The sequence below is a fragment of the Micropterus dolomieu genome, linkage group LG15 (assembly GCF_021292245.1).
Source record: "Micropterus dolomieu isolate WLL.071019.BEF.003 ecotype Adirondacks linkage group LG15, ASM2129224v1, whole genome shotgun sequence".
Taxonomy (NCBI): domain Eukaryota; kingdom Metazoa; phylum Chordata; class Actinopteri; order Centrarchiformes; family Centrarchidae; genus Micropterus; species Micropterus dolomieu.
This window is the reverse complement of record NC_060164.1, coordinates 4,868,395-4,894,097: the sequence shown is the minus strand read 5'-3', so window position 1 is coordinate 4,894,097 and position 25,703 is coordinate 4,868,395. Positions and strand designations below refer to the sequence as shown.

At 40.0% G+C, this 25,703-nt stretch overlaps 2 protein-coding genes across 2 annotated transcripts; one reads left to right on the top strand and one right to left on the bottom strand.

Moving 5' to 3' along the window:
• Positions 1-218: 218 nt before the first annotated feature.
• On the bottom strand, positions 219-9,597 carry LOC123983941 (GTP cyclohydrolase 1-like). The gene is made up of 7 exons (XM_046070403.1): positions 9,405-9,597; positions 2,011-2,302; positions 1,623-1,732; positions 1,479-1,534; positions 1,360-1,391; positions 1,184-1,268; positions 219-770 (listed from the first exon to the last, which is right to left on the bottom strand). The coding sequence occupies exons 1-7, from the start codon at positions 9,408-9,410 to the stop codon at positions 638-640; spliced, it is 714 nt and encodes a 237-aa protein (XP_045926359.1). The 5' UTR covers positions 9,411-9,597; the 3' UTR covers positions 219-637.
• Positions 9,498-23,581, top strand: socs5b (suppressor of cytokine signaling 5b). The gene is made up of 2 exons (XM_046070402.1): positions 9,498-10,000; positions 15,889-23,581. Exon 2 carries the CDS (start codon positions 15,908-15,910, stop codon positions 17,597-17,599), a length of 1,692 nt encoding a protein of 563 aa, XP_045926358.1. The 5' UTR covers positions 9,498-10,000; positions 15,889-15,907; the 3' UTR covers positions 17,600-23,581.
• The last annotated feature ends 2,122 nt before the right edge of the window (positions 23,582-25,703 follow it).

Here is a 25,703-nt window from a genome sequence, read left to right as displayed (position 1 = left end):
AATCAGCTACCCTAGCTTCACAGTTTAATTAAGCATCTCGGAAATATATATTTAGGGCCAGTTGTGGGTTTGTCTGTGTGTTTACTGTTTACAAGTTCTGGCTAGTGAGTTATTACCACCCAACCTGCAACCAAAAGGACCAATCAGAAAACAAAGTAATGGCAAAATTAAACGCAGTAATATTTATTTATTATTAATTTATTGATTTGTGAATGAAAATACATATCTCACATCGATATATCAAAACATTTTGAAATTAGAATCCAATGTGCACAGACATAGTACCATATAGCATCACACAGTTAAGGATTGTATTGTTCGTAAAAATGTATAACAGCATACAATTTCATAGCATATTCTGGAATAACAAATAAAATGTGTTTACAGTAATAATAAATAAAAATAATCACCTTTCATGTTCATTTTGTCAAATGAAATGCAATGTTTCTGAAGCACATTTTAGCCATTGCTTCTTAGTAACAGACTTCATATTCCAATGACGGTTGAGATTATTCTGTGTATCAGTTGAAGTTACACCACAACCATCCCCAAATATGATAGACAGATATAACAGCATTTAATTTTTTTATTAAGTGGACGTTTCCCTCTGCAGAACTGCCTGCTGGGATGAAAAACCTCAAAATTTCCCCAGTGTCAGAGAAAGAAACTCCTCCCGGCTCTTGGGATCTTCTTGGAACGTTCCCAGCATGACACTTGTTACAGTCTTGGCGTTCATCTTCTGCACACCTCTCATCACCATGCACATGTGACTGAAATTAAAAGGGACACTTAAACTTAGAATAAAATGGCAAAAGTGCATGATGTACACAGAAGAACTTGCATGTTGCAACGTTTTTGCAGAAATATAGACAACAACAAAGACTATAGATCTCCACACTTTATTCTATCAGCGACTATATCACCTTTTATACATTCTCGATTAGGTTGCTGAAAGTGACTCAGATATATTCAGGAAATTTGCATCTATATTGTCAAGGTTCATCCCATTAATTACAAGTATTAATTTGGTGCATATACAGTAGCATAAAACCAAGCTTATAGGTCTTGGCCAGTTTACCTTCCACAATAAGAATAGCCATGACACAGTAAAAACAGGTCACATATCTTTTTTTTGAAAATACATTTGAGTCTGTTTGGGATAGGACAAAGAGTAAACACTCACGCAGCTTCAATGACCACTGCCACTCCAGCAGGCTCCAACGCCTCATTGATGGCTGTTGCTATCTGTTTGGTTAGACGCTCCTGAACTGTGGTAAAAAAAAACACACACTAAGTGTAACAAATGGAGAAGAAAAGATAGGAAAGATTAACATTTAAGGCTGGAATCACACATTTTACCTTGAAGCCTCCTGCTGAATATCTCAACAATCCTGGAAGAGTAGGGGAAAAAATACAGTGGGGTTTTTTTTGTTTGTTTTGGATCAGGGTGTGCATGTGTGTCTCTTGTCAACATTTACCTTGCAAGTTTGCTCAGACCAACCACTTTCTTGTTTGGGAGGTATGCTATGTGAGCCTGACAACGAAACAAAGCAATCAATCATGATAATTAAGAGAAGAAGAAGAACACATCATGAATCCAAATAGGGCAGAATTTTAATTACCTTGCCAATGAAGGGCACCAGATGATGCTCACAAAGAGAGAACAAATCGATGTCCTTGACAAGCACCACCTCATCATGGTTCTCATTAAAGATTGCATCTTTCAAGATTGCTGTAGAGATGAAATGCCAGTTAGACATCCTTTCTTACTGGAGCAAGTAATTATAATGTAAAATGTGAAAAATATATTTTCTTTTCGAATCCTATGAACAAAGACAACAAGCCTTTATCATATGGTTTTTCTTACATTTAATTAGGACCTTTCTTAAATGTCTTTGCATAAAGTTGCGTTTGCAATCACTTTAACAAAGACAAGGTTTATACAATTAAGAACTTAAATTTTTGCCGCATTTTTGTCATGTAAAATGTTTATGTTCCATGCATACTCACCTTGGGTCGTTTCCTGATAGCCTTTTGTAAAGAACTGCATGGCTTTGGCAGCGCGTAATGGTGTGCGTAACAGCCCCTCCCGCTCGACGTTCTCTCCAAGCTCGCCCAGTATGGTGCTGTAAGCCTTTGCAATGCAAAACGTCTTGGTCGAATCTGGATCTTCTGTCGAGTCTTTCTCCTCTTTCCCCGAATCCCTATGTTTATACTCAATGCAGCTGCTCAACATAGTATCCATGAGCACAATTCCGTTCGTCTCTGTGGCGCAGTGAACCTCCATTCTGGCTTTTGGTTGCTTTCAACGAAAGACACAGCAGAATACAATTAGTGGTGAGCTGTACGACAAGTGGTCTAGCAGGAAAACCTCGTTTGTTTTAAAGCCGACGACAGGCCCCCGGGCGATGCTGTAACTCATCAAGTCAAACAAGCACGCACGAGTATTCAGGACTAAATAGATAAAAGTGACCCTAAAATTTCCAAACAGAGGCATTGGATCAACATGAAAATCTATTTCAAATGATCTCACAGCTGATGCCAAGCACCAACCTGTGACATCAGTGTAAATAATCAAGGATCACATGGTCCAAGCTAAGGTCACCAAGGACCATGACTGAAGATTAAAATTTGAAGGTGGAACAACCCCAGTGACAATGATTTCCATAGCTTATAGTGCAAATGGGATTGATCATATGGTAACATCCAGAAATGTAATCACTTGATTACATCAGTACCTACAGTGGGAAATCAAATTTAGTCAAATGTCTGTTAACAGCATGTGCCACTTTGAAAGCACAAATCTAGTTCTCTGTGATCTCACTCTGCAGAGGCAGGGCCCATGTAAATCTGTGCTGCAATAGATAACGGGAATGAAAAATATTAAAAATTTAACATCAAATCGTTAATCCATCACGTAGTTGAAATGAGTTCATATACAGTTCAACAGATGTCCAATTGAAACTGGGCATCATGGCATTTACTACATGATGCATCACTACTGTTGGACAGTTAATTATTAGATGCAATCCGACAAGTCCAATCCTGATTTCTTAAATACAATAGAGAAGCTATATGAGACCTATGGACACAGTTCATCCCAACCCATGATCCTAGGCATGACATGCTAGGAAAGTCCTGCTTATTTGGACCTTGTTTTCAGGTTTATTTTTACGAAAATAAGCTATATGATATCACATAAACTCTAAGAGCTGAATCCAGCTTAAGGCAGTGGTGGTGGATGTATTCAAATTCTTCACTTAAAAGTAAAACCACCAATACCACACTGTAAAAATACTATTACGTAAAACCTTGATTTGTAAATTAACTAGTGGTGAAGTAAAGTGTACAATATTTCCCTCTGAAAGGTAGAAAAGTGGAAGTAGGAGTGTCATGAAATGGATACCTTAAATTTGTACTTGGGTACATTGTGTATGTAAATGTAGGCTACTTAGTTATATCCCACCACTGGATGTGGGTACTATGACCTGGACTGGTCATTACTACCATTTCATTAGGCACACAAATGCAGTCTAACAAAACAGTTCTGCAATAAACCCTACAGTCATGAACGTTATAAATTCCTTTTTTTTTCTGAAACTGTTTTAGAAAGGTGCTGATTTAATTTAATTGGAACCTTAGGCCTTAATCATGTAACTACCACCGTAGTAGAGACAATAATCTTGCAAAGAGGGGATAATATGCATGAGAGGTGACAAGCTGATAGACAGCAGGTACGCAGGTGAGGACGAATCCTGAGAGACACAGAGACAAACAGGGAGCACGGCAGGAAAGGGAAACAGAACCACAAAGGAAAAATACTGAGGCATAGCCATGGCTGTGACAATTGGTATAAGTGTAATATAATTTATAATTTTATTTATTTGTAAACAATTGAAAGACATTAATGTCAAATAACCGTTAACACCATTACCTTGTTAAAGCATTGTGCATCAGTGTGTCACTCAAAAGGAATGTGCCAGCATCCCTTCTGACCAGGCCATACACATCGGAAATGCTGGAAGAAAATGTATTTTTCTCATTTGTCTTCATAACAAGTGTCACATTTTCAAGCACAGTAAACTGCATTATCCTGGTGCAGTGACCAGTCAACTGACAATCGTTACTAATGAAGACACTCAGGTGGAGTTTCTGATCATCACTCTTCTGGTCATTATGCGGCTGGCCACACTTTGTGCTCAGACTAGCTATATGCTGTTGTTGTTTGATGTGTTGATTGATTTCTCCTCCGCCAACCCAGCTTTTACTGCTCTAGTTTCTCATTACCATAAATGGTGACAGCATTTCTTGCCTTGTGCAATATTCTGTATGTGTCTGTTGGATTCTGTAGCCCTGGTTGGTTCATAAGTCACTGCTTCTTAGATAAACTTGGGAGCAGAGCTGATTCTGCAAAAGAAAAGGGTATGGCTATTTGGTCCTTGATATAAATTGTCTCTGACACACACGGACACTCCTTGGCTCTGGCAGTACAGGTGTGACACTCCCCTTAGCTCATTTTAAATCACACATATTCATGTAACATACAATATAAATGGCGAACAGGATTATCTCAGTTTTAATATGCAAGGAACCATAATCTAACAAACAATAGTGTCCAATGCTATATTTCTAGGTGACATACACTATGCAGGATCTTCTTTAAACTTTATTTTGCTGAGAGCAATGCTGTCACACCTGCTGCCCAGTGCAACCACAGTCTAATCTGTTAGCCACTGAGCAGCTCCACTGGAGCAGTTGGGGTTTAGGGCCTTGCTCAGGGCCTTTCCATAATCAGATTTGCCCTGCAGGTGCAGGGATCAAACACACCTCTTGGTGTTTGCAATATTTTTCATCTATCAGGATAGGATTAATAGGGAAAAAGTTATTTTAGCCCTGACAATGTTAACCAAAATACTGAGTTAATTAGGTGAGTAGGTTTGTAACAAAAAGTAATGTTTTAAAAATTGCAAGCAATTGACCACCAATGTGTTTGTTAACACTGTGAGTGTGATATTTGAGACTACCAACTACTGCATTTCTTCTTTTCAAATGAAACTATTTGTATGAAAGCGCTTAGAGGCAAGCGAAAAGAATATACTCTGGTGGTCCATTTCCTAAGTCTAATTTAAATGGTTTAAATTTAAATGGTTTTCTCTCCTGTGTTTACAACTTATGACTGAAAAAAGCCAGAATAATTTTTTGAAGTTTTGGCAGGTGAAAGTGTACGAAATAAAAATCACCATTATTTTCACCATTATTTCCACCTCTCAGGGTATGTATATTAAAAGGACACATGAAATTTTTTTTCCCCAATGAATAAGGTTTTGAATGAACATAATTGGCTATTACTTCATTCAATACTATGACTCCTTGCATGGTGGCCTGCATTGGTAACTGTTGTGTTCATGCTTGCATGTCTTATGCATGTGCATCATTTTGTTTTCTGTACTTGCTGGTAAAAACATTTGCTTGCTGGAGACACATTTGGATGAAATGTATCCTTCACCTCAGAAAACAGCTCCAACGAGTTTCAACCATACATGAGATACCTCTAGCATCGTTCAACAATTTTGAATTCTCCACTCCAACACTAATCTAAGCCAGTATTCCTGGCTACACACACACTCAGGCAGAGAGTAGTACTGGTAGGTCAGAGTGATTCAATACAGACTCGCTGGAGCTACACTGTTGGCACATGATATGTAGACCTAATGGACTGGGACAAGTTGACCATTTTTCACACTAACATCTACAGTAATGTCATTAGCCTTTGACTTACCCACAAGTCAGAATGAATAAAACAGTGATGCTACATTAATTGGGTGTGCTTGATTTAGTAAATGTTGAGTAAAAGAGGTCAGTTATTGTAAAACCGTCCAACTTCCAAACTGCTTCATGACACATGCGGCTGGTGTGTATATCTTTAACTGACAATGAATCACTTTAACTACTTTACCTTTGATGTCACTCAGCCTGAGGTAGTGAAAACCAGCGCATCAAATTTATATTATGTATCCTATTCAGCACAAGATCAGATCTCACCCTTCTGACCGCCATGTGCTTCAAAGGGCAGCTAGTATCTACACAAATCTACTTTTAAAATTTTCTAAAAATAAAGATTTTTCATCTCTTTATCTTGAGAGGCATGACTGCGTAGGCACTATTAAGGGCTGGTGTGCTGACTGCCACGATGCTGCAGTAAATTCAGTGAATTCTTTAGGCTTGTACTATATTTGCTTATTTAAAGGTACTTCTACTTGAAAGGCTTCTTTGGTGACATAAATATGAAAATAAATTGGGACAATCATGAAAAGCCATAAAACGACAAAATAACCTAATAATGCATGGTTGCTATCATTGTGGTATATTATTTGCATGGTGTTAATTGTGTTATCAGACACACTGTACACGTGCGACGCATGTAGGGATAAAAATGTCTTAAATAGCTTAGTGGTCATTCACCTCTGCAGAAATTCCATATAGTACATACCATATAACTTTTTATTCTATATTAAGGGCGGGGTAGGGCTTTACAGTACAGCTAACACATTTTTTGATCCATCATACCACATAATCTTTGTACTTTTGGAGTGTGGGTTTTCCCAAGCTCCAGGGTGCTGTCATATGCCTTCCTCAAGTGACTTCCCTCTAGCCCTCAACCCAAATGCATAGCCATGGAGTTCTGTTGTTCTTCATCTGCTATCTGGCTGATCAGTTCAGCTGGAAGAGTTTAGCTGATCTCACATTTTCCCCTTTTGCTAATGTTGTAAGTTATGTCCTATTGAATTCTTTCTTCCTTAATCTGCTTCATTGATCTGCTTCCTCACTCTTGTGTTTGTCTTGTGTAGCTTTTCACAATCTATATTGATTGTTAAATGCAACACTTCAAAAGCACAGATATACTTGAAAAAGGACCTACTAAAATCTTATTGTATATCACTGTTGACAATCACCAAATGTTTAGACGACAAAAACACTGCAACAGTACTGGATAAAATGATACCTGATTAGCAAATGCCACTCTAAAAGTATGAAGATGATAATAACTACAAAGGGTTTTGGGACAACAGGGATCAGAAAATGTGATTTGGATGTTGATGCATTTTTGTTTCCACCCTACTGCCACAAGAGGGCAAGCTTGCCTGTGTCTACATGAACTACTCCAAGATAAACATTTAGATTCATACAATTCATGTAAAACAGAACAGATTTTGTAAAAATAATTCTGAATCACTTTTTCATGAGTCTGTATATATATATATATATATGTATGTTGTTTTTTTTTTTACATGTACTCTGAATACAAGCTACTACTTTCTTCCGTAATTCCTGAATAACATCACATCATTAGCGGCATAAAACTCAGTTATTGATTAAGTCAATTAAAACCTTTTTTTAATCCAGAATTTATTTAATTATTTATTTAATCTTTTTTGAGGCGCCAATGTCCGATATCCAGACAGAGCAATAAAATAAGTCACAATTACAATACAAAGACTGCTCCATGAATAAAAAAGATTATATATATATACACATTATCTCTCAAAAAAAAATTTCTCAAAAGAAAAATTAAGCAAACTGAATATGAACAACACTCTTTGAATCATTCAGGAAGAGGTCAGATCAAAAAGCAAAAAAAACATAATAAGAATTAAAATAGTACTTATCTGACATGGTTAAATAAACTGTTAATCATTGTAAAGAGAGATTTTGGACCAAACAATACCTTTATCCAACTGTAATTCAACATAATTTGCTAAAGGGTGGCCATCATTTCTTTTGACATACCACCAAAACATTTACTTTACCATATAAATACACTTTTAGGTATATGTAAGTTAAATAATGATTTGAATATGAAAATATGATCTGCACACCACACAAAATAATCCTCATGTACTTTTTAACATCCTACCATGGGTCTAGCCATCTATCCAATATCATGACTGATCTGTATCCAAATCTATTTTGGTAGTGAGTGACTGCCCATGCCCAAACACTATCTGTCAGCACTTATGATTTGTATTTGCTTGCTACAATAAATTAGAAGTTACTACACACTTTGGAATGGAATAGATCTTTATTGTCATGCCCACAAAGCAGGGTAATAATGTTTAGCAGCTCTTCAGCGGTGTGCAACATACAAGTTCAATAAGGACATAGAAAAAAAAGAAACAAAGATATTCGTTGCTGTGACACCTCACCTGGAACTTTCAAAATTATCCTGGCAGAATAAATGCCACCAACTGCTGCTTTAATCATTTACAAATCGTATTTAAAGCAGTCTAACTGTATAAAAATGTAAACACTCCTTATTATAAATAGTCAGGTGTGGAGGCCGGGACACTTTGCTGTATTTATTGTTTCACATTTATAGCAGAACTGATGTGAGACTGTGGTATTCTCATCAGACCTCTCTCTTTCAAATCCAAGGGAATCACTCATTCACCCTGGACACAGTAGTAAGTTATCATATCCTCACAGTGGATTGCTTGCAGATGACACAAAGGAGACTCAAATAGTGTGAATCACCCCTGGCAGAAGGATCAGTGCTAATGCAATTGTCTTTCATTTCCTTTCATAAGCACAAATTAGATCAGCATCTTGGAGATGTAAAAGCTAATGTGTACGGACTGCTGGTGATTTCCCCTGAACTCAGCCTTAGCTCAAGCTAACTACTACATTACTCACACCACTTCCACTTCCCATTACTCCTTGTATCATGTGCTCATGTATGATCCGACTCCAGGAGATGATCTCATGTGTGGGTGCGAGTGACTCTGAATGCTCCTTTGAGACGTTTTGATTGTTCTAAGATTTTCTTTGGTACAGGCTATGACACATATTCACATGTCTGGGCTATATAATGCCAAATGTCATTCTACAGCAATTGAGGCCGTAGGAGGGAGGCTGTAAAGTGTCTGACTTTATTTCATTTAGAGGGACACTAGTTTTTTCCACCCTGACACCTCCTCAAATAAATGCATTTATTACTTGTTTACTTTGTGCACAGATAAAGGACTTTGTTCTGTAAGGGGTCCCACCTAATCCCCATTTATTCCCACTGCCAGTGATTTGGGTACACTTTTTCTATACTGGAATATTACCCAGCTTCATGATGTATTGTAAATTTAATTAAATACAAATAAATTTAGAAATATGAAACATAGGAAGTATTTGACAAACAGTAAGCTTGGAACTTTCAGGGGCCCCAGCACAGTTGCCTGTCTTGACCAGTTGGTTCCAGCCTTGACTATGACTACAATAGGGACATTTATTGAGGGTAATGTGATTATTGTAATTATTCTTATACAGAGATTGAAATATTTGTGAAATAAAATTGCTCCTCTTTGTTCTTGGGGCCCCATCACTTGATGCGGAGCCCAGCTGCATGACCTTCTTACCTGCATGACATCAGTGAGTCACTGGTCCGGCCTGGCCTGAGCAACACCACCAGCATCACTTCACCTCTCCACGTTTCCAAGTAGCTGCCAGTGGAAAGCCTCATCCTCCTCTCTCCGTTCATTGGTGACACGAGGCGCCCATCACGCGGAACCAGCTCCGGGGCATTCCCTATCCGCGTGCTGCGTCGGAAATAGCCGTCTTGTCCCTTTACTCCATTGGACTGAGCCGCTGTCAGTCGGTTTCCCTCTCGCTGAACACCGTCCGCCTCTCCGGCTCTGTGTCTACTGAGACCGCTGTCATATTGGCTGCTAGAAGCAGCAGCGACCACGGCCGAAAAGAAGACCCCCACCATGATGAAGAACGGGCTTTCGCGGAACTTAAAGAATAATTTAGCCTTTTAAATAATTTTGATTAGTATTTAACTGATTATTTTTCAAGTATTCGGGATGATACCATCAAGTATTCAAGTAACGTTACCTTTAGTGCTTTCATCCGACACCGTGGTCCGCAAGGGGGATGTATGCCTGACTCCTCGTAATAGCCATTTTTTGCAGACAAAGAGAGCTTTTGAATAGGGATTTCAGAAGGCACAAGGGTAAGATATGAATTCGAAAAACAACCCATTAACGTACTTGTCAAACACTTCACATTTGACTACTCCGCATCTTGAAACCACACAGCACCACTTTTTATTTGTGCAATTTTTGTGTCGATTTTTCTCTAGCTAACACGCTAACCCCGCTAGCTGGCTGGCTAGCCAAAGCTAACTAAAATGCTAGAAACTCCCACTCTAGGGAATGCTAACAGTTAGCATTTCTGACATTTTTAACTCGTAAGCCAGAACCGCTTGTTAGCTAAGCGGTGTGCATGTAAGCTAAATCGGTTGTCAGCCAACAGAACGCAGTTTCAAATATTTTTCTGGAAAATAATGTAAATTTGACTGAAGTCACCAAGCCAACTTGGCTAACCTTACTTTCGTGGCTGCATTTAGCGGTGTAAGGTTAACGTGTTAGCAAATCCGCTAACTTGGCTCCAGGGAAAAGTGGGGCCTCCAGAAACATAAAGGCCTTCCAACCATTTCTATACATCAGCAATAATAACGTTATATGTCTGTAGTTGTAGTGTGTCTTCTATTTATGTGAGTGGTAAAACATACCTGTAATGTCTCATGGTAACGTTAGCTAACGTTAGTAAACTACACTTTACTGTCCACGTTAATCTGTCTAACAAGATCATATTCAACTAAAACAGTTTAGTATTTTTGGGATAACTTAAGGCAAAATAGTTAACATGAACTCTACAGAGCGTTTGTCTTACAATACAAGTTGAGGTACGTTTCTGCAGTTAATTTGACTTGACTGTTACTTATTCTTCTGTCTGACTTGAATGTTAATTAGTGAGCACAAACAACTAGCAGAGCTAAACAGTGGCAGAATAATTAAACACTGATGAACTGCTGAACAACAATTCAGTATCAAGTTGCAGGAATATGTTTTACTGTGCCTATTCTGCCTCTGTTTTGAAAGGTTTATTCATAGCCAAAAATACACACCTGCACCTTTTTGTGTTTGGGGGGGGACAGAAATTTTTTTATTGCCAAATCAATCCTTCTATTTCAAAGTTTTAATATTTGTTAAAAGATAGGAAGAATCGGTGTGATTTATCCATCATTTACAGACCCTGTGTGGCTTTCTGCCATCCCACATATCTTTCAGAATGCAAGACACTGCAAATATCTCATTAACTCTGGTCTGAGCAGTGATGGCCTCCTCCCTTAATCTAGTCTTCTCTCCAGCCGTCTCTTAGATCAGTATGATCCCAGGAGAATGGGTGTGTTGGGCTGCAAGAGAGCAGAACTACTAGAATAGTTCTGATTCAGGGCGGCTTTAAATGGTTGTGGACTGGATCACACAATTTGTGTGGCCATTGTTCTCAATGGTGAGAGTCTGAATTATATTGGAGGCCTTCATTGTTTAAAAAATTTATCTTGGATTGGCCGATCAGCACTAATACTTGAAAAAAATCTGTGTGCCTTGCTGTAGACTAAAAGTAGATAAAACTTAAATTCTAGGTTATGTTTCATAAATCATAAGAGTAAGAATTAAATTTAATTATAACTTGTCACTACATGTTTGCATGTTAAATTTTAGTGCTTTACTGCATAATGTCTGATTACTACTAAACTGAGCGTTGCCAAAAGTTTAGAAGTCTGATAAGAATTGAACCATGCTAATGAGGACACAGGGCAGATTAGCTAACTAACATTGTAGCAGAGTTTTGGGTTGTCAGTGGTCATTCCCTCACATTTATAATAATTCAGATATGCCTATTGTCATGGTTCATTATTGGACCTTCATTGTTGCTTATACTTAATGGGTTTGTTAACTTGTGGCAACAGTAAAGTTTTTTTAGGTGTATTTTAATTATAGCCACAATTAACATTTTGGAGATCCTGACCCCTTTTCCTTGTGTCTTTGTCACTGGAACATTTCATTGTATTTTTGCTGAGGGATAAAACACACCAACCCGGATGGAAAATCCAGCCTCTCAAGATGAAGCTGATAAAACATTAGCCTCACAATTCCAGTTTGTCTTGGAGGGAAGACGGCCATATGTTGGTCATACAATTACAGAATCAAGACAGATGCTGCCAAATTTAGGTTGTGCTTGTACAACTTTGACAAATGCGGGGCGGTTCTTTGCCTGTTTTGCTATCTAAAATCAAACTGGCTCAACAAGTCAGTTCAAGTACATTTCTTGAGCCATATTGCTCCTTTGCTTACCTGTCTAAGTTAGGTAGTTCGAGCCCAAAGAATTTTAAAGACAGTTTGTATGCTTTTGAGCTAACATACTGAAATTATACTTAAATAATTGCACTGCACTTAATATGTATGTGGTATTATAAGACGAGATGCACTGCTTTTGTTTTAGTTTAGCAGATTTAGCAGGTCGGTATCGGTATTATATTCAGATGTGGTGAAGTGCATTGGGGCAGCATTATAAGAATATGTTTTGATCAATTTAAATCATCACTCAGACTGTCTTATTGAAGTAATAAACAGTTGTGGACTGAACTGCTTAAAAATGTACAATTCTCTAATTGTTGCACTTTTAGTTAACAGCTTAATCAAGATGTACTCAGTTGGCACAACATTATTTGTGCATCCCTAGGACAGCTGAGTTCTATACAGTGTGTCCATACAGTACTTGCCATAACGTGGGAAACCATAATCTGAGCCTGTGCTATGGGCACAGTGCCAGTGGTTTTCCATACAATAGGAATGGTACAATAAAAGGTGTTGCTTACATTGATGACGTGTTTGAGTTCGCCTTAACTGGTGTCAACTCCCATTACCTGCAGGGCTTTATCTAACCAGTTTATAGTGACTACTGCTTTTACTATTGCTCAATATCCCACACTTACCTATCATCTAGGGGTCACAGTGTAAAGTGATTTACATTTGACAGTGTGAATGTGCTCCCATTCTTTTATTGAAAACTCATAACCCTGGTCATATCCGAAGGTAAATAAAAAGACCACATGTGGAATAAGAATGTGTGGAAGCAGGAATAGCAATCTTGAGTGACTGCATCATGTCATTCATTTTGGTATTCAAATTAAATTATTTAATTTAGCCCATTTCATTATTGTAACTAACACAATAATAAAAACAATGATAAATTGATTAATGTCATGCAAGTTTTATTATAAAAGATCATGGTATTTGAATGTAGCCATATTATAGGAGAAAGTATGAAAATCAAATTCAGATCACTCAAAAATTATAATTTTGTAATCAAACCTAGTTGCAAAATAACTCTGTGCCACAGCTAGCAGCACTAAACTGGTTAAGTGTGTGTGTGTGTGATAACATAGACTTTGTTTAACAGAGATGAAGTTTTAAACACAGCTTTGAATCAAATCATTTGAAAGCAAGTTTAGTGATTGTAATTTGAACCAAACATAGTTTTTAATGGTAATCATCTTTGCTGCATACATATGTTAGAATGAAGAAGGCATCAGGGAAATTATTCTTAATACTTAGTCTGCTGAATTGGCATTTGGTGTTAAATAGCAGGTGTAGAAATCATGTCTTATTGGGGCAACCTGTAGCTCACCTGGTAGAGCATATACCGGGCATCAAGGCTGAGTCCTTAACACAGCGGCCTGGGTTCTAATCCACCACAGGACCTTTGCTGCATGTCATCCTGCTTTCTCTGCTCTCTCTTTCTACCATCCCTATGACGATTGAAGCTGAAATGCAAAAAAACTAAAATAAAAAAAGACATCATGTCTAGTTTATTACTTGAGCTCCGTCTTAAGCCAGTTGCGATCAGATTGGGAGCATATAGTCAGTTGCTGTGACCTTTGTACTGCCACTACCCCTTGAGAGGTATATGGTACAGACGCACATGGAACACAGAATAGGAGATGAAACACAGCAAATCAGTCCTGTCGCAGTTGGTGATGGAGCTTCGCTGTTTGATTTAAGATATTTTTTCATGGCTATTGTATCAGAATCAGAAGGAGCTTTATTCCCAAGTAGTGTTTTACACATACAAGGAATTTTATTTGGTGTTAAGGTGCTACACGCAGACAGATATACAGTTGCCATAAATAGATGTAGAAATATATAAATAAGTAATAAACAAATGCAAGTTATATAAGAATAACAGAAGTAGTTGTTGGCAGATGTATTGCAAACATCTAATGACTGTCAAGTGGAGAGACGTTTTTGTTTTCTTTTTCTTTTTTTTAGTACAAAGCACGTCAGTAAAGGGGGATGACGCTGACGTCATGAGTTTGATATGGATGCTTTGGAACTGCCCTCAGCAAGTCAACTTAATCAGTCATGTGCTGAAGACCAGTCTGCTTTCCTGTGCATCACAGAACCCTTGTCTATCACAGTTGACTGTGCAAATCCATAATGTCTTGTCAATATTAAGAGACAAACTTCACTCTACATGCAGGTCGACATGATGCCTGGTAGTTGGGTGTTTTTAGCCCACAAATAGATGGTAAAGAAAATAATTGGGAGGGAATAAGGGAGACTAGCTGCAGAGGGCCTAACATCCTTGGTAGCTGTTAGCTTAGTATATCGCACATGCATTACATGCTAACAGGGTTTGGGTTTAAATTTAAACTTTCCTAACTGGAGTGTTTGATAATGTCAGTATTGTATGATATGCTGCTTGCAGCTTGTACTTATGGATAAAGTCAGTGTTTAGTGGTCAATGCTTTCATAATGCTTATTAAAGTAGCTAATTATCAATTATTCTAAAGATTGGAATATAATTTTTTCAAAATAAATATCAAAACTTGTCTCATTAATATTTCAATATTTTATTCACTCATTATCCTGAAAAAGAAAAACATGGTGCACATAGTATATGCACATAATTAAAACTACTAATTAAGCCACTTTCTCATTCAAATATGTCCGTCAAAGTAAACAGAAAAAATAAAAAAGGCCAAATGTGAGATGATGTGTGGTGTAACATAATGTTACCACAACAGCAGTACAGACATTACTTTTAACATGGCGGTGATAAAGAAATATTTAGAAAAACAATTTTAAATGACTACTACTAAAAGAAACGTAGTTCCTTGTGTTGACAATCCTAATAGATCTTGCTTATGTGGGGACATAAAGTAAATAAGGGCTGGGTCGTTGCAAAAACTCTGGGATGCTTTTGCTTCAAATGTTAGTGCATCGAAGCTGTAAAAAAAAAACAAAAAAAAACACAATTGTTTGGTCTCTAAAATTTTCCCAAATGTTAGAGCATCATAGGCGAGTTTAAAAAAAAAAAAAAAAAGGCAGCGTGTTCTCCAGTGGAATACCTGCTTAGATCGGACCTGCAGATGCACATTATGCAAATCTACGTACTTCATAATCAAAATAATAATTAAAATAAAAGTCAAGAAACCGTGGAAGGAAGTGCTGCGTAATGAAATTCTTCAAGGTTTTGTGTTTTGCAGGCCACCTACCAGTGGTGACTTTGCTCACTGTAAAGTTTGCATAGATTGAACTTAGGTTCGTGCTACAACTTCCAAATCCCTGTCAAATAGTCTAGTAGTGATAAATCAACGTCATGTGTGTGCATGTGCATGTGCCCTGTCTGCTGCTGTTACAGGGAAGGTTTTTGGTCAGGTCTAGACTGGCTCTGTAATACAGTACATAGCAGCAGATCAGCTGTGAGCAGATCCTGGGTTCATTTATAGCTGTGGCCTTGTGTCCCTGCACGTCTGCCTGGCAACTCCTAACTCTGCTCTTCCAACTTCTCAAGCTCACCCACCTCTCAGACACTTTGGCCCCATTATACTCTCACCATGTCTAATTACTAGATACACAGTAGTCTGGGGAATTTAAATGTTGGGCATTCTTTATGTAGCTTGTACCTCAGTGTTAAATGTAGGTGCCATTACTGTTGTGAGATTTCTCCATCTGTGACTTAATCAGTTTTATCTCCTGTTATCTTCAGGTCCCAGGGGCTCCTATTGATGAAGAAAGTGTGCAACATGTGGAGCAACCTGAAGAACAAATGTCAGACACTCTTTCACAACAACAGTTCAGCACCCAGTGAAAACAGGGTTGAGGCCGATGCCGTCCACTGTGTGGTGGATCTTGGCCAAGGTGGCAGCTCAGGTGAGGCACAGGCATCAGGATCCTCCAGTCCATCACGGAGCCTCCTGCCAGTGCCAATGGCAACAGCAGGACGCCGCCATCATAACTGTGTGTCAGACATCCCTCAGATTGTAGAGATCACTATTGACAAGGACACTGAGGATGTGCGGGAGGGTTCAGGGGGGGTTCCCATGGCCAGGAGAGACTCCTATTCTCGTCATGCTCCATGGGGGGGCAAGAAAAAACACTCATGTTCCACCAAAACCCAGAGCTCTCTGGAAGCAGATAGGCGGTCTGGGCGCATACGGGGAAGTGGGAACCGTAGGGACAGACGTTATGGAGTGTGCTCCATCCAGGACATGAGCGACTCTGTATCTGGAGGACGCAGTCTGAATGCTCGGTCTTTGCGCCAGCGGCTAAGTGATACAGTAGGGCTGTGCTTACCCCTGCCCCCTCGCAGACACACTCGCTCATCTAAGAACCCTGTAACCTCCAAACGTAAGATTCACCTGACAGAGCTCATGCTGGAGACTTGCCCCTTCCCACCAGGTTCAGACCTTGCTCACAAGTGGCACTTGATCAAGCAACACACAGCACCGGTCAGCCCGCATTCCTCCACTGCCCTTCTGGATGCCTTTGACCCAGCCCACCCCTCGCCTGAGGATGAGGAGGAACGTCTGCGTGAACGCCGCAGACTTAGCATCGAGGAAGGTGTGGACCCACCGCCTAATGCACAGATCCACACCCTAGAGGCCTCAGTGCCAGGCTCCTCTCTCTACAAACTGGGACCAAAGATGGCTCCTGGCATGGGAGAGGCCTCTGGGGAAGGCCGGGCCTCAGGGACTGGCAACTCAGTGGGTGCTGGATCATCAGGTGCCTGTGGGCAGGTGTTGGGGGCTGCAGTGTCAGCCCAGGACTGTGACTCTGAGGAGGATTCGACCACCCTCTGTCTGCAGGCTAGGAGGCCCAAGCAGAGGCACGCCTCTGGGGAAGGTCACCTGAGCCGGCAGCAACCTGGGCCGTGGAAGGTTCACACCCAGATAGACTACATCCACTGCCTGGTACCGGACCTGTTGCAGATCACAGCTCTGCCCTGCTACTGGGGCGTGATGGACCGCTACGAGGCTGAGGCTTTGCTGGATGGACGCCCAGAGGGCACCTTCCTGCTGCGTGACTCAGCCCAAGAGGACTACCTCTTCTCCGTTAGCTTCCGCCGTTACAACCGCTCACTGCACGCCCGCATCGAGCAATGGAACCACAACTTCAGCTTTGACGCTCATGACCCTTGTGTTTTCCACTCTTCCACCGTCACAGGACTGCTGGAGCACTACAAGGACCCCAGCGCCTGCATGTTTTTTGAACCGCTGCTTACAACACCTCTCCATCGGACCTTTCCCTTTGGCCTGCAGCACCTGGCACGGGCCGCCATCTGCCGCTGGACCACTTACGATGGTATAGGCTCTCTGCCGCTTCCCCCTGCCCTGCAGGACTTCCTCAAGGAGTATCACTATAAACAGAAAGTACGAGTTCGCTGGCTGGAGAGGGAACCGCCACTCAAGGTCAAATAGGGTGGGCTTCTCCATTGCCTGTACACACACTGCAGGAGGATTACAGAACTTGACAAATTCTTCATTAGCCAATAAAGAGGCTATACTGACATGGCTCTCTTTCTGGTGTGGGATGGAATTTAAATGTAACAAGCTACACAAGATTCATTCTAATCTTTGTTTTAGTTATTACTTACATCACCAGAAAATACATATGATTATATTCAATATAACGCTGTATGGCAAGCACATGTTTTTGTGTTGAGCAGGTTGGTTTGACATAGAGGGAAGGCACAAATATCAGTGCTTTGTGTCTTTTCTTTCCTGATTTGTGCTAAATGTCTGCCTGATCCCACGACATCACCTTGCCTGTAGACCTGTCCGCATGCCTTCCTTAATCATCCCAAATTGCTGTTTAGGCCCACATGGCTATGTTGTACAGTTCACTTTGTGCTTTCTATATATTTTTTTTTTCTTCTTTAATTTGTTAAAGCACCTAGTGGAGCACCTACCCAAGGGGTTTAAGGTGTGTGTAGGTTGAGAGGGCACCTGGAGGTGCTATTTGTATTTTGCAGTCAGAGCTTGTCCTATGGATAGAGCTGCATAAGGCACATCCTTTGCCATCTCTTTGCACACATCAGCTAAGCCAGAGATGGGGCAGATTCTGAGAGGGGTCCATACAGTTCAGGACAGCACATCAGGGAAATGAAGAGCTATAGTTGTTTTTTAAAAACTCTAGCAGTAATGGCGAATGATTTTGTGAGCAAGCTCAACTTTATTCCGACAGTGCAGAATTGCTTTCAAAACAGGAGGGACAGATTCTAAGGAAATATTCTGACGATTCTTTCCAGTGTTACAGTTGTCAAAGCAGTGCGTTAGTTCTTTGCTGGCCACAGGCATTTCAGCTCTGTGCACACTATTGTGCATATATGCACACATTTAATTTGTTCTTGTACGAAATGTAGCTCCTAGAGTAACATTTGAGCAGTCTGGTGTCTTTATGGAATTGTGTTATGGCTTTATATTGTTTACACCTGCTTCTTTCAGTTACCACCTTTTGGTGGCGTCTGGCATACAGAAACCTTTTATGACCCTGTGTATCCTAGTTCATTATTTTTCTTTACCAGACACTTGTGACATTGGTGCAGATGGCTTTGCACTTTACTGGTTACAGTAAGGAATGCTGACAAGTCAAGGCTTGAGGGTACATGTGACAAGTGGTAGGTGAAGACAAATGGTGACAGTTCAAAATGCCAGTGTCCCTTTAACCATGACTCGAGATGATCTGCTCATACTTGTGAGGCTTGTTTGTGAATGGGCTGTTTCATGGAAGACACCATATAGATCATAAATGAGGAGGATGGCTAACCTCACATGACATCACATCACTCAATAAGACAGAATTGTGAACTACAGTTACAACTCCCATGATAAGATGGCAGTACTCTTTTCCTCAATAATTTATATTTCTTTTATGAAATGTTTTAAAATGTGTTGAGCTGTTTTTATGAACTGTGTTACCAACGGAAAGAGGTGACATAGTCTTTTCTGAGGATTTGATGTCCCCTGCTTTTATAAGATATTACTATAAGGTCTCAACCCCAACAAATGCCCTCGTTGCCCGGTTGCATTTATAGTCATAATTAAAACATTGAGTGCAGGCAACATTCTACTCTCGAGAAGTTAGAAGATCTTTAAGAGATGTTATCTAAATGATTTCAGTTGTGTGACTTGGGACATAAACACTGCTGGCTAGCCAGTCATTTATGTTGTGTTGTCATTGTGAAGAGAAAATAAGTGTAACCTATGTGCCTTTTTTAGAGAACCATTTATTGTGTTCCATAATCAGTTGCGTTGTAGTCCAAACCTGGAGCAGCAAATGCTTCAACATAGTCCTCACTGATGCCATGAAATGAGACTGAAGAGAATAATAATAATAATATTAAAAATGATGATAATGAAGAGGTGCTCTAAGCTCAATTATGGTGCACGTCAAAGATTTTGTAACAATAAAATGTTAGTGGTGCTATTTTGGTTAAGCTATGACAGATTATTGAAATAACTTGTACATTAGTTACATCTGTTCTCACTCACTAATGCATGCATTAGTCTCTTGCCACATTATGGCCTGTATGGTGGTAGTATTAGGTTAGTGGGTCCAATGCCAGCCCTACTGTAACATTTCAGTGCAAGTTATGTCCAGCCCTCACATGTTGCTTCTAGTCTGCAACTTGACATACACATCCTAATGAGAGCATGAAGGTTAACCCTTCACTGTGAGCATTTCGATCTGAATAGTCCAACATTCTGATTATACTAGCCATCAGCAACAGTGTTTAATTCATAAGCAACGCTGTTTGCTCTAACTCTCAATTAGTAGTAAATACACTTAGCTCTTTTAGAAATGTAATTAGTTGGACTTTTATTAGAACATGTGTGCAAATGACTGTGGGAGGATGAGATTGGTGGAGACAAGCTGTGGCTCCCTTAAGGCATTTATAGAAAACAATTTCTAATGTGAATGTAATTAGCTGTAGATGAAACCCCCCACAGGTAATTTGTAAAACAAAATAATAAAACTGAAACACTTGTGAGCTGATGATCACTGGAAAGGTTAATCTGTTTAGTTTGTGTTTATCATGTGTCTGAACAGCCTGCACATATGTTAAAGGTTATTGTAGTTCTCATCTGTGAGGATGAATCATGAACAAATGTCGTGTTTCTTTGCCCCTGAATATCTGAGTCTGTGACCAAAGCTCTTACACACAGCTATGTGTAATAACTTGTAGGCTGAAGCTTATGAATGTGTTCAATGCTGTTTAAAATTAATCTAAATTAGATTTCAGATTTACAAACAAGTGAAAGTTGGTTCCGTACTACAGTATGTTGGACTGCTCTTCTTTGTTAGTATATCCATTGGGGCGAACCTGGCACTGTCAGGCCCACACCTACACCCTGAAATCTGTCATTCAGCACTGAACACCTCTCTGTCAAACCATTATCATATTTTCACTTGTCAGGCTGACAACAATTTTTATGCAGGTGGTAAAAGATAATTGGTATATATTGTATAAGAGTTGATATTTCCAATAACTCCTTTTACTCTCTCCCCTGGCTTGTGAATTAATCAGAATTTATACATTTCCTCACATAAAGGTCCCAAACATTTTCCACTGACCCGCACTTTGTTCTCAGAAAGCTTGAATACCGCATGTTAATCACTTATATGTGTTTGAGTGCCAGGAGTGAGTGTTAAGCGCGGTTGACGTATGAGTTCCCTGTATGCACACTTCAGTGTTTCAGGATTCAGGATCCACAAAGTCAGAGAGAGATGACATGTATATCTATTTGAAAACCCACACATACTATCTTGCTCACTGTCACCTGTCCATCATGCTACTGCCTAGCAATAGAGTATCACTCCTTACAGTGCCCCACCCGACTTGCAGGCACTAATCACAGGCTAATTTTACCATGTTGGGATATAAATTAACTGGGTACTAAAAGGGCTGCTCTGTGTTGCCTTATGGCTGCTGTGTGGCTGAGGGAGGCCTTTTTTGTTATTATATCCAACTGCGCTCTCACCATCTGGCCACATCCCTAACATCACTGTGCTGATGTCAAGGTGACTGTGGTGTAGAGTGAACTAAGGCCCGTTTGTCCTGCCCTCTGCTCTCTATCCAACCCCGTTAGGACGATGTCAAGCTGAAGTTAACATTAGGGAGCAGGGGGAGGAGAGATGGAGCTGGCTCACAGAGCCCTGGCTTCCTGTTGTGGCAACGGCATGCTCACAGAGAGGGCTAGGGATCTGTTGAAGTAAATAGCACTTTAATTGTGTATTTGTGTTCTACAGTGCAGCCTAAGTATTAGGACAGTGATGTTTTTTGTTGTAGTGGCTCTTTATTCCAGCATCCTGGTTTTTAAAATGACTACGTTGGGCTTAGTGACATCTTTAACTTTGTATCCATATTTGGTAAACATGGTAGGAATTGTACAGCTTTTAGAAATTGAATAACCTTTAACAAATGTAAGTCATCATATTTAGTATTTGGTTGAACAGCTTTTGCAATTAGTCACTACTGAATTCTGACACATACATGAGCAGCCACTTTGTGGTAAGGTTTGTAACTGTTGTCATTTTTATTCTTGCTTGTTTTGGTCTTTAGCAGGAGAACCATCCTCATTTGGACTGAGGTCTGACGTGACTCGGTCCTCATTGGTAGCCTTGTTTGTATGTTAGAGATCATTGTTTGCCAATTCTATACATCATACTAAAAGCTGAGTGTTAGCACTTTAATCTTATAGTCATTACCATTATGCTGCACTACAGAGCCAGAACAACTGAAAATGCACAACTGTCCAAATATTTCTGGACAGCGCTGTTTGCGTTTTAGCTCAAGATGGCGAGACTTGTGTGAGTGTTTAGAAAAAGCCAGCGGTCCTGAAATATTTCAGTTATATTCAGGCATTGTAAGCTGTGTTGATGGAGTTGTATTCACCATGCTGCAGTCTTGTGTGTGTTGTGTGGGTGTGCATTAGTGTATGGACAGAGCCACGCGGAGGGTTCCAGTGGAGGGGATGCAGAGTGGACTCGACTGTGAGGGGTGATGACAGTGACTCCTATGAACATATGCCTCTCTGCTCCCGTCCCTCTCCCCATATTCTCAGGCAGGCCCATTGCAAGGAGAGTCCCGGGACCCTCTCAACCCAGTTTTCCCCATGGGAAATATCTGACATTAACCGTAGCACATGTTTGCCATATAACCCGTAGATCTAGGAGGAAGTACAACCTTGTATGTATGATGAATGATGGAGTTATGTAATAGGAGCCTGATGAAAAGATGTTTTATTCTTCTGTGGTGCATTGACTGCCTAGAATACATACATGTGCACACTCTTGCTGTCACACTTCTTCTGACACCTGCATTATCCCAGGTATTGACACATCCACACCCTCCCACCACCCCATCCTAAGCCAGTGATGTGTAAACATGGACCACATTTAGCCAGCACCACATTTCTGTGTTGCCCCCCCCCCACCCCCCCCCCCACCCCAAAATGGAAAGCAAAGACGGGTGTTTACGTGTAAATTATGTTCTTTAGAAAAAGAAAACGCCGTGAAGTGAACTATTTTGACCTTATATTGTCATTAGTGTGACACTATTTAGCTGCACTATGAGAGCCTCGTTTGTGGTAAGAAACCACTGGGTCTGGTCTGGATGAGAGACAGGCTGGTTTTGTCGCTAGCTGTCCCATTAAACCACAGCAACACCCCTAGATATTGGACTCGGTACAACTGGTGGTTTCAGCTCTTAGAGGACAAAAAAAAGAAGATATTTTAAGCAATTTTTTTTAATGTTCCCATTATATATTTGAGAAAGCTGGGTAAGTGCTATATGCAAACAGAAAAAGATGTATGAAAGAATTATTTTTCATTATTACTTCTCCCTAATATGCAATGGAGTGTAGTGTAACAGTGGTTGCAATCCTGTCACTTTAATGCTGTATGTGCACATTGGTTGCTGTGTGGATGTGGGTGCCGAGGCAACAGGACTTGACAATGATGGGAACTAATGGTTGTCATTCTGCAGCAGCGCTGTGTTCCCAGACTGCCTTATTCGTTCTGACCAATCACAAGAGCCCTTTAAATCCTGGGCTGCAGCCACTGCCACAGGCTGACCAAGCTGTCGTCAGACGAATATCGCTATTCTATTTACTTCTGCTTTTCCTCGCTTCTTTTTTTTTTGTCTTTTTTTTTCTTTTGCTATCAGGTAGGATTTTGAGCCTGTAAATGGCATAATCATGTTCACACTTAACTGTCTGTCGTCTGTATCTGCTTCACCATTCAAGGAGGAAAAAAAAGTCGTTTTCCAGTATAACCTGTTCATTTTTAAGAGCCGTATGATGCGACACTTGTAGCTGTCACTCTTGGTGCTTGGCTTATGCTTCATTGTCTTAATATTCCAAATAAAACTGTTAAGTGTAATCCACACTGGCCCATGATACAATGATGAGTACGTGTTTTTTTTTCCCTCTATCACACTGCAGTACACTCTTTACAGTGTCCTAGCAGTGAGCCTGGGTGGGATTTGGTCAGAGTTAGGGTGACATGTGGGTGTTTGATTTCAGTTAATGTTCAAGAGACAATGGATGTGGATCACTGAAACCACAGGCTTAGCATTCAGTACATACCAAATGTGTTTTTCTGAACCGTACCAGTGTGTTTACAGAGGGTTGATAGGATCAAACTTAAATCATAATTTTAATGACTGATTCTTTTTAAAAAGCAATATAACAGAAATCAAATATGACACAATACAACATACTTAAAACACACAAGCGCACTCATTGTGCGGCTAAAACTGAAACGTAAAACATGCTGAAGGCCTGATTTGTGCCTTGGAAGCTATGAGGCTTATAAACTGAAGCTATCAGACTAAAAATGAATGTGCAGTGATTTTTATACATTGATTGGAATATCACCTGGATTGCTGATCTCACTACGAAACCTACCAGAAAGAACGGGCTCTCAATCTGGGGGAAAAAATGGCTTCACCAGTGGGCAGCTTCTAGCTTTTAAATGGATAAACCCCCATGGCTAACCTGTAAGGTGCTGACCCAGAGTATGATGGGATGACGGTGGGATACAGCTGTCGGTGCAATGTGCGGCTCCATCAGCTAAGAGACTCAATGATTTGCTGCACACTTGTTCAGCAAACGTGTGTTAAGTTTGGCCCCCTTTTTGTCCATCAATCTCTGGATCAGGAGCAAGAGCGAGACCTCCACCACCGGACTACTCAGATACACTGTGAAGGGAAGGCTTTCAAGTTTCTTTGTCAATCATGTCTTCTTCTGACAAAAAAGGGCTCCTAAAACGCATGTTTTGCTTATAAACATATTTTCTGTGATGGCTACTCCACTGTTGAAGAATAAAATAAATGAACATACATTTACCTGATGCTTTTATCCAAAGCGACTTACAATTGCTATACATGTCAGAGATCGCACACCTCTGGAGCAACGAGGGGTTAAGTGTCTTACTCAGAGACACAATGGTGGATGGGTCCCAGTGGGGGATTGAACCCGGGTCTCTCACACCAAAGGCATCTTATCTATTGCGCCATCACAGCCAAAGAATTGTGCTGTAAAAGACTTAATATCATGTTAACAATGATTGCATTTAGAAGGACTAACAACATAGAATTTTGAAAGTAACCACTGAAAACCAGTAAGGACCCCACATTTTGTTAGCATCAAGTTCTAACAACGCTATAAATTTGCAAGCTGTGATTCAAATCACTGTCTGGCATAAGAAGTAGTACTCTGAGGACTGTCTCTTTATTTAGCTATCAATGCAGCTGTTCTTATCAAATGAAACAGGCACTTCACTCCTGGTTTCAATAGTAAACCGCCACAAGAATGACAATTACCAACAAAAAACACTATTTTCTAAGCAGACACATTTAACAAATACATAAATCATAAAGTATTTGTTTTGTATTTCAAACAAATAGGAGACTTATTAGCAAATTTTAGCAAAACTTTCTTCACTGCCACGCATCATGGGAATCTAGCTCCGCCCCCGCTAGGTTGGAAGAGGAGTCCCATAGGAAACCATTCATTTTAAAATGCATAAAAATATTAATATAAAATCAACCATTACAGATATCAGCAACACAGGTAATAGCACCCATCTCATGAGGAAGATGTACAATTTGAAGTTGGAACCAAGTTTCTAGGACAAACGGAACAGGACTAGTTAGATGCCAAAAAATGGCGGAATAAATAATAATAATAATAATAAAGAGCGAAGAGAAGAAAAGTGTGAGAGCTGTAGCAGCTAAGCACACTAACTACAAATGTGTAAAAGTACTAAAATTAACTGATATTTAAAAAACATTCCTTCCTTCCTTTTTTCCTAATTTCTGTCTACAAATTAAGTTTATTTTAGATTATTTGATTTTTCTGATGGACAAACTGATCCTTTCCCTCAGTAACTAACAGGATACAAAAAATAGAAGACGGATGACCCCGCACTCCTCCCAACCAGCCCGCTCAACCTTACCCTCAGTCCAACCCCCTTCGCCGAGCCCAGCAGCAGCTATGCAGACAGACACGATCAAGC

Bases quoted from the DNA above. Each gene is read 5' to 3' on its own strand.
- LOC123983941 (XM_046070403.1), bottom strand. The intron at 1,733-2,010 runs GTGAGTATGCAT...TCATCTCTACAG, and splicing joins CTATCAGGAAACGACCCAAG to CAATCTTGAAAGATGCAATC. The intron at 1,269-1,359 runs GTAAAATGTGTG...TTTTTACCACAG, and splicing joins ATTCAGCAGGAGGCTTCAAG to TTCAGGAGCGTCTAACCAAA.
- socs5b (XM_046070402.1), top strand. From the start codon at position 15,908: ATGAAGAAAGTGTGCAACATGTGGAGCAACCTGAAGAACAAATGTCAG.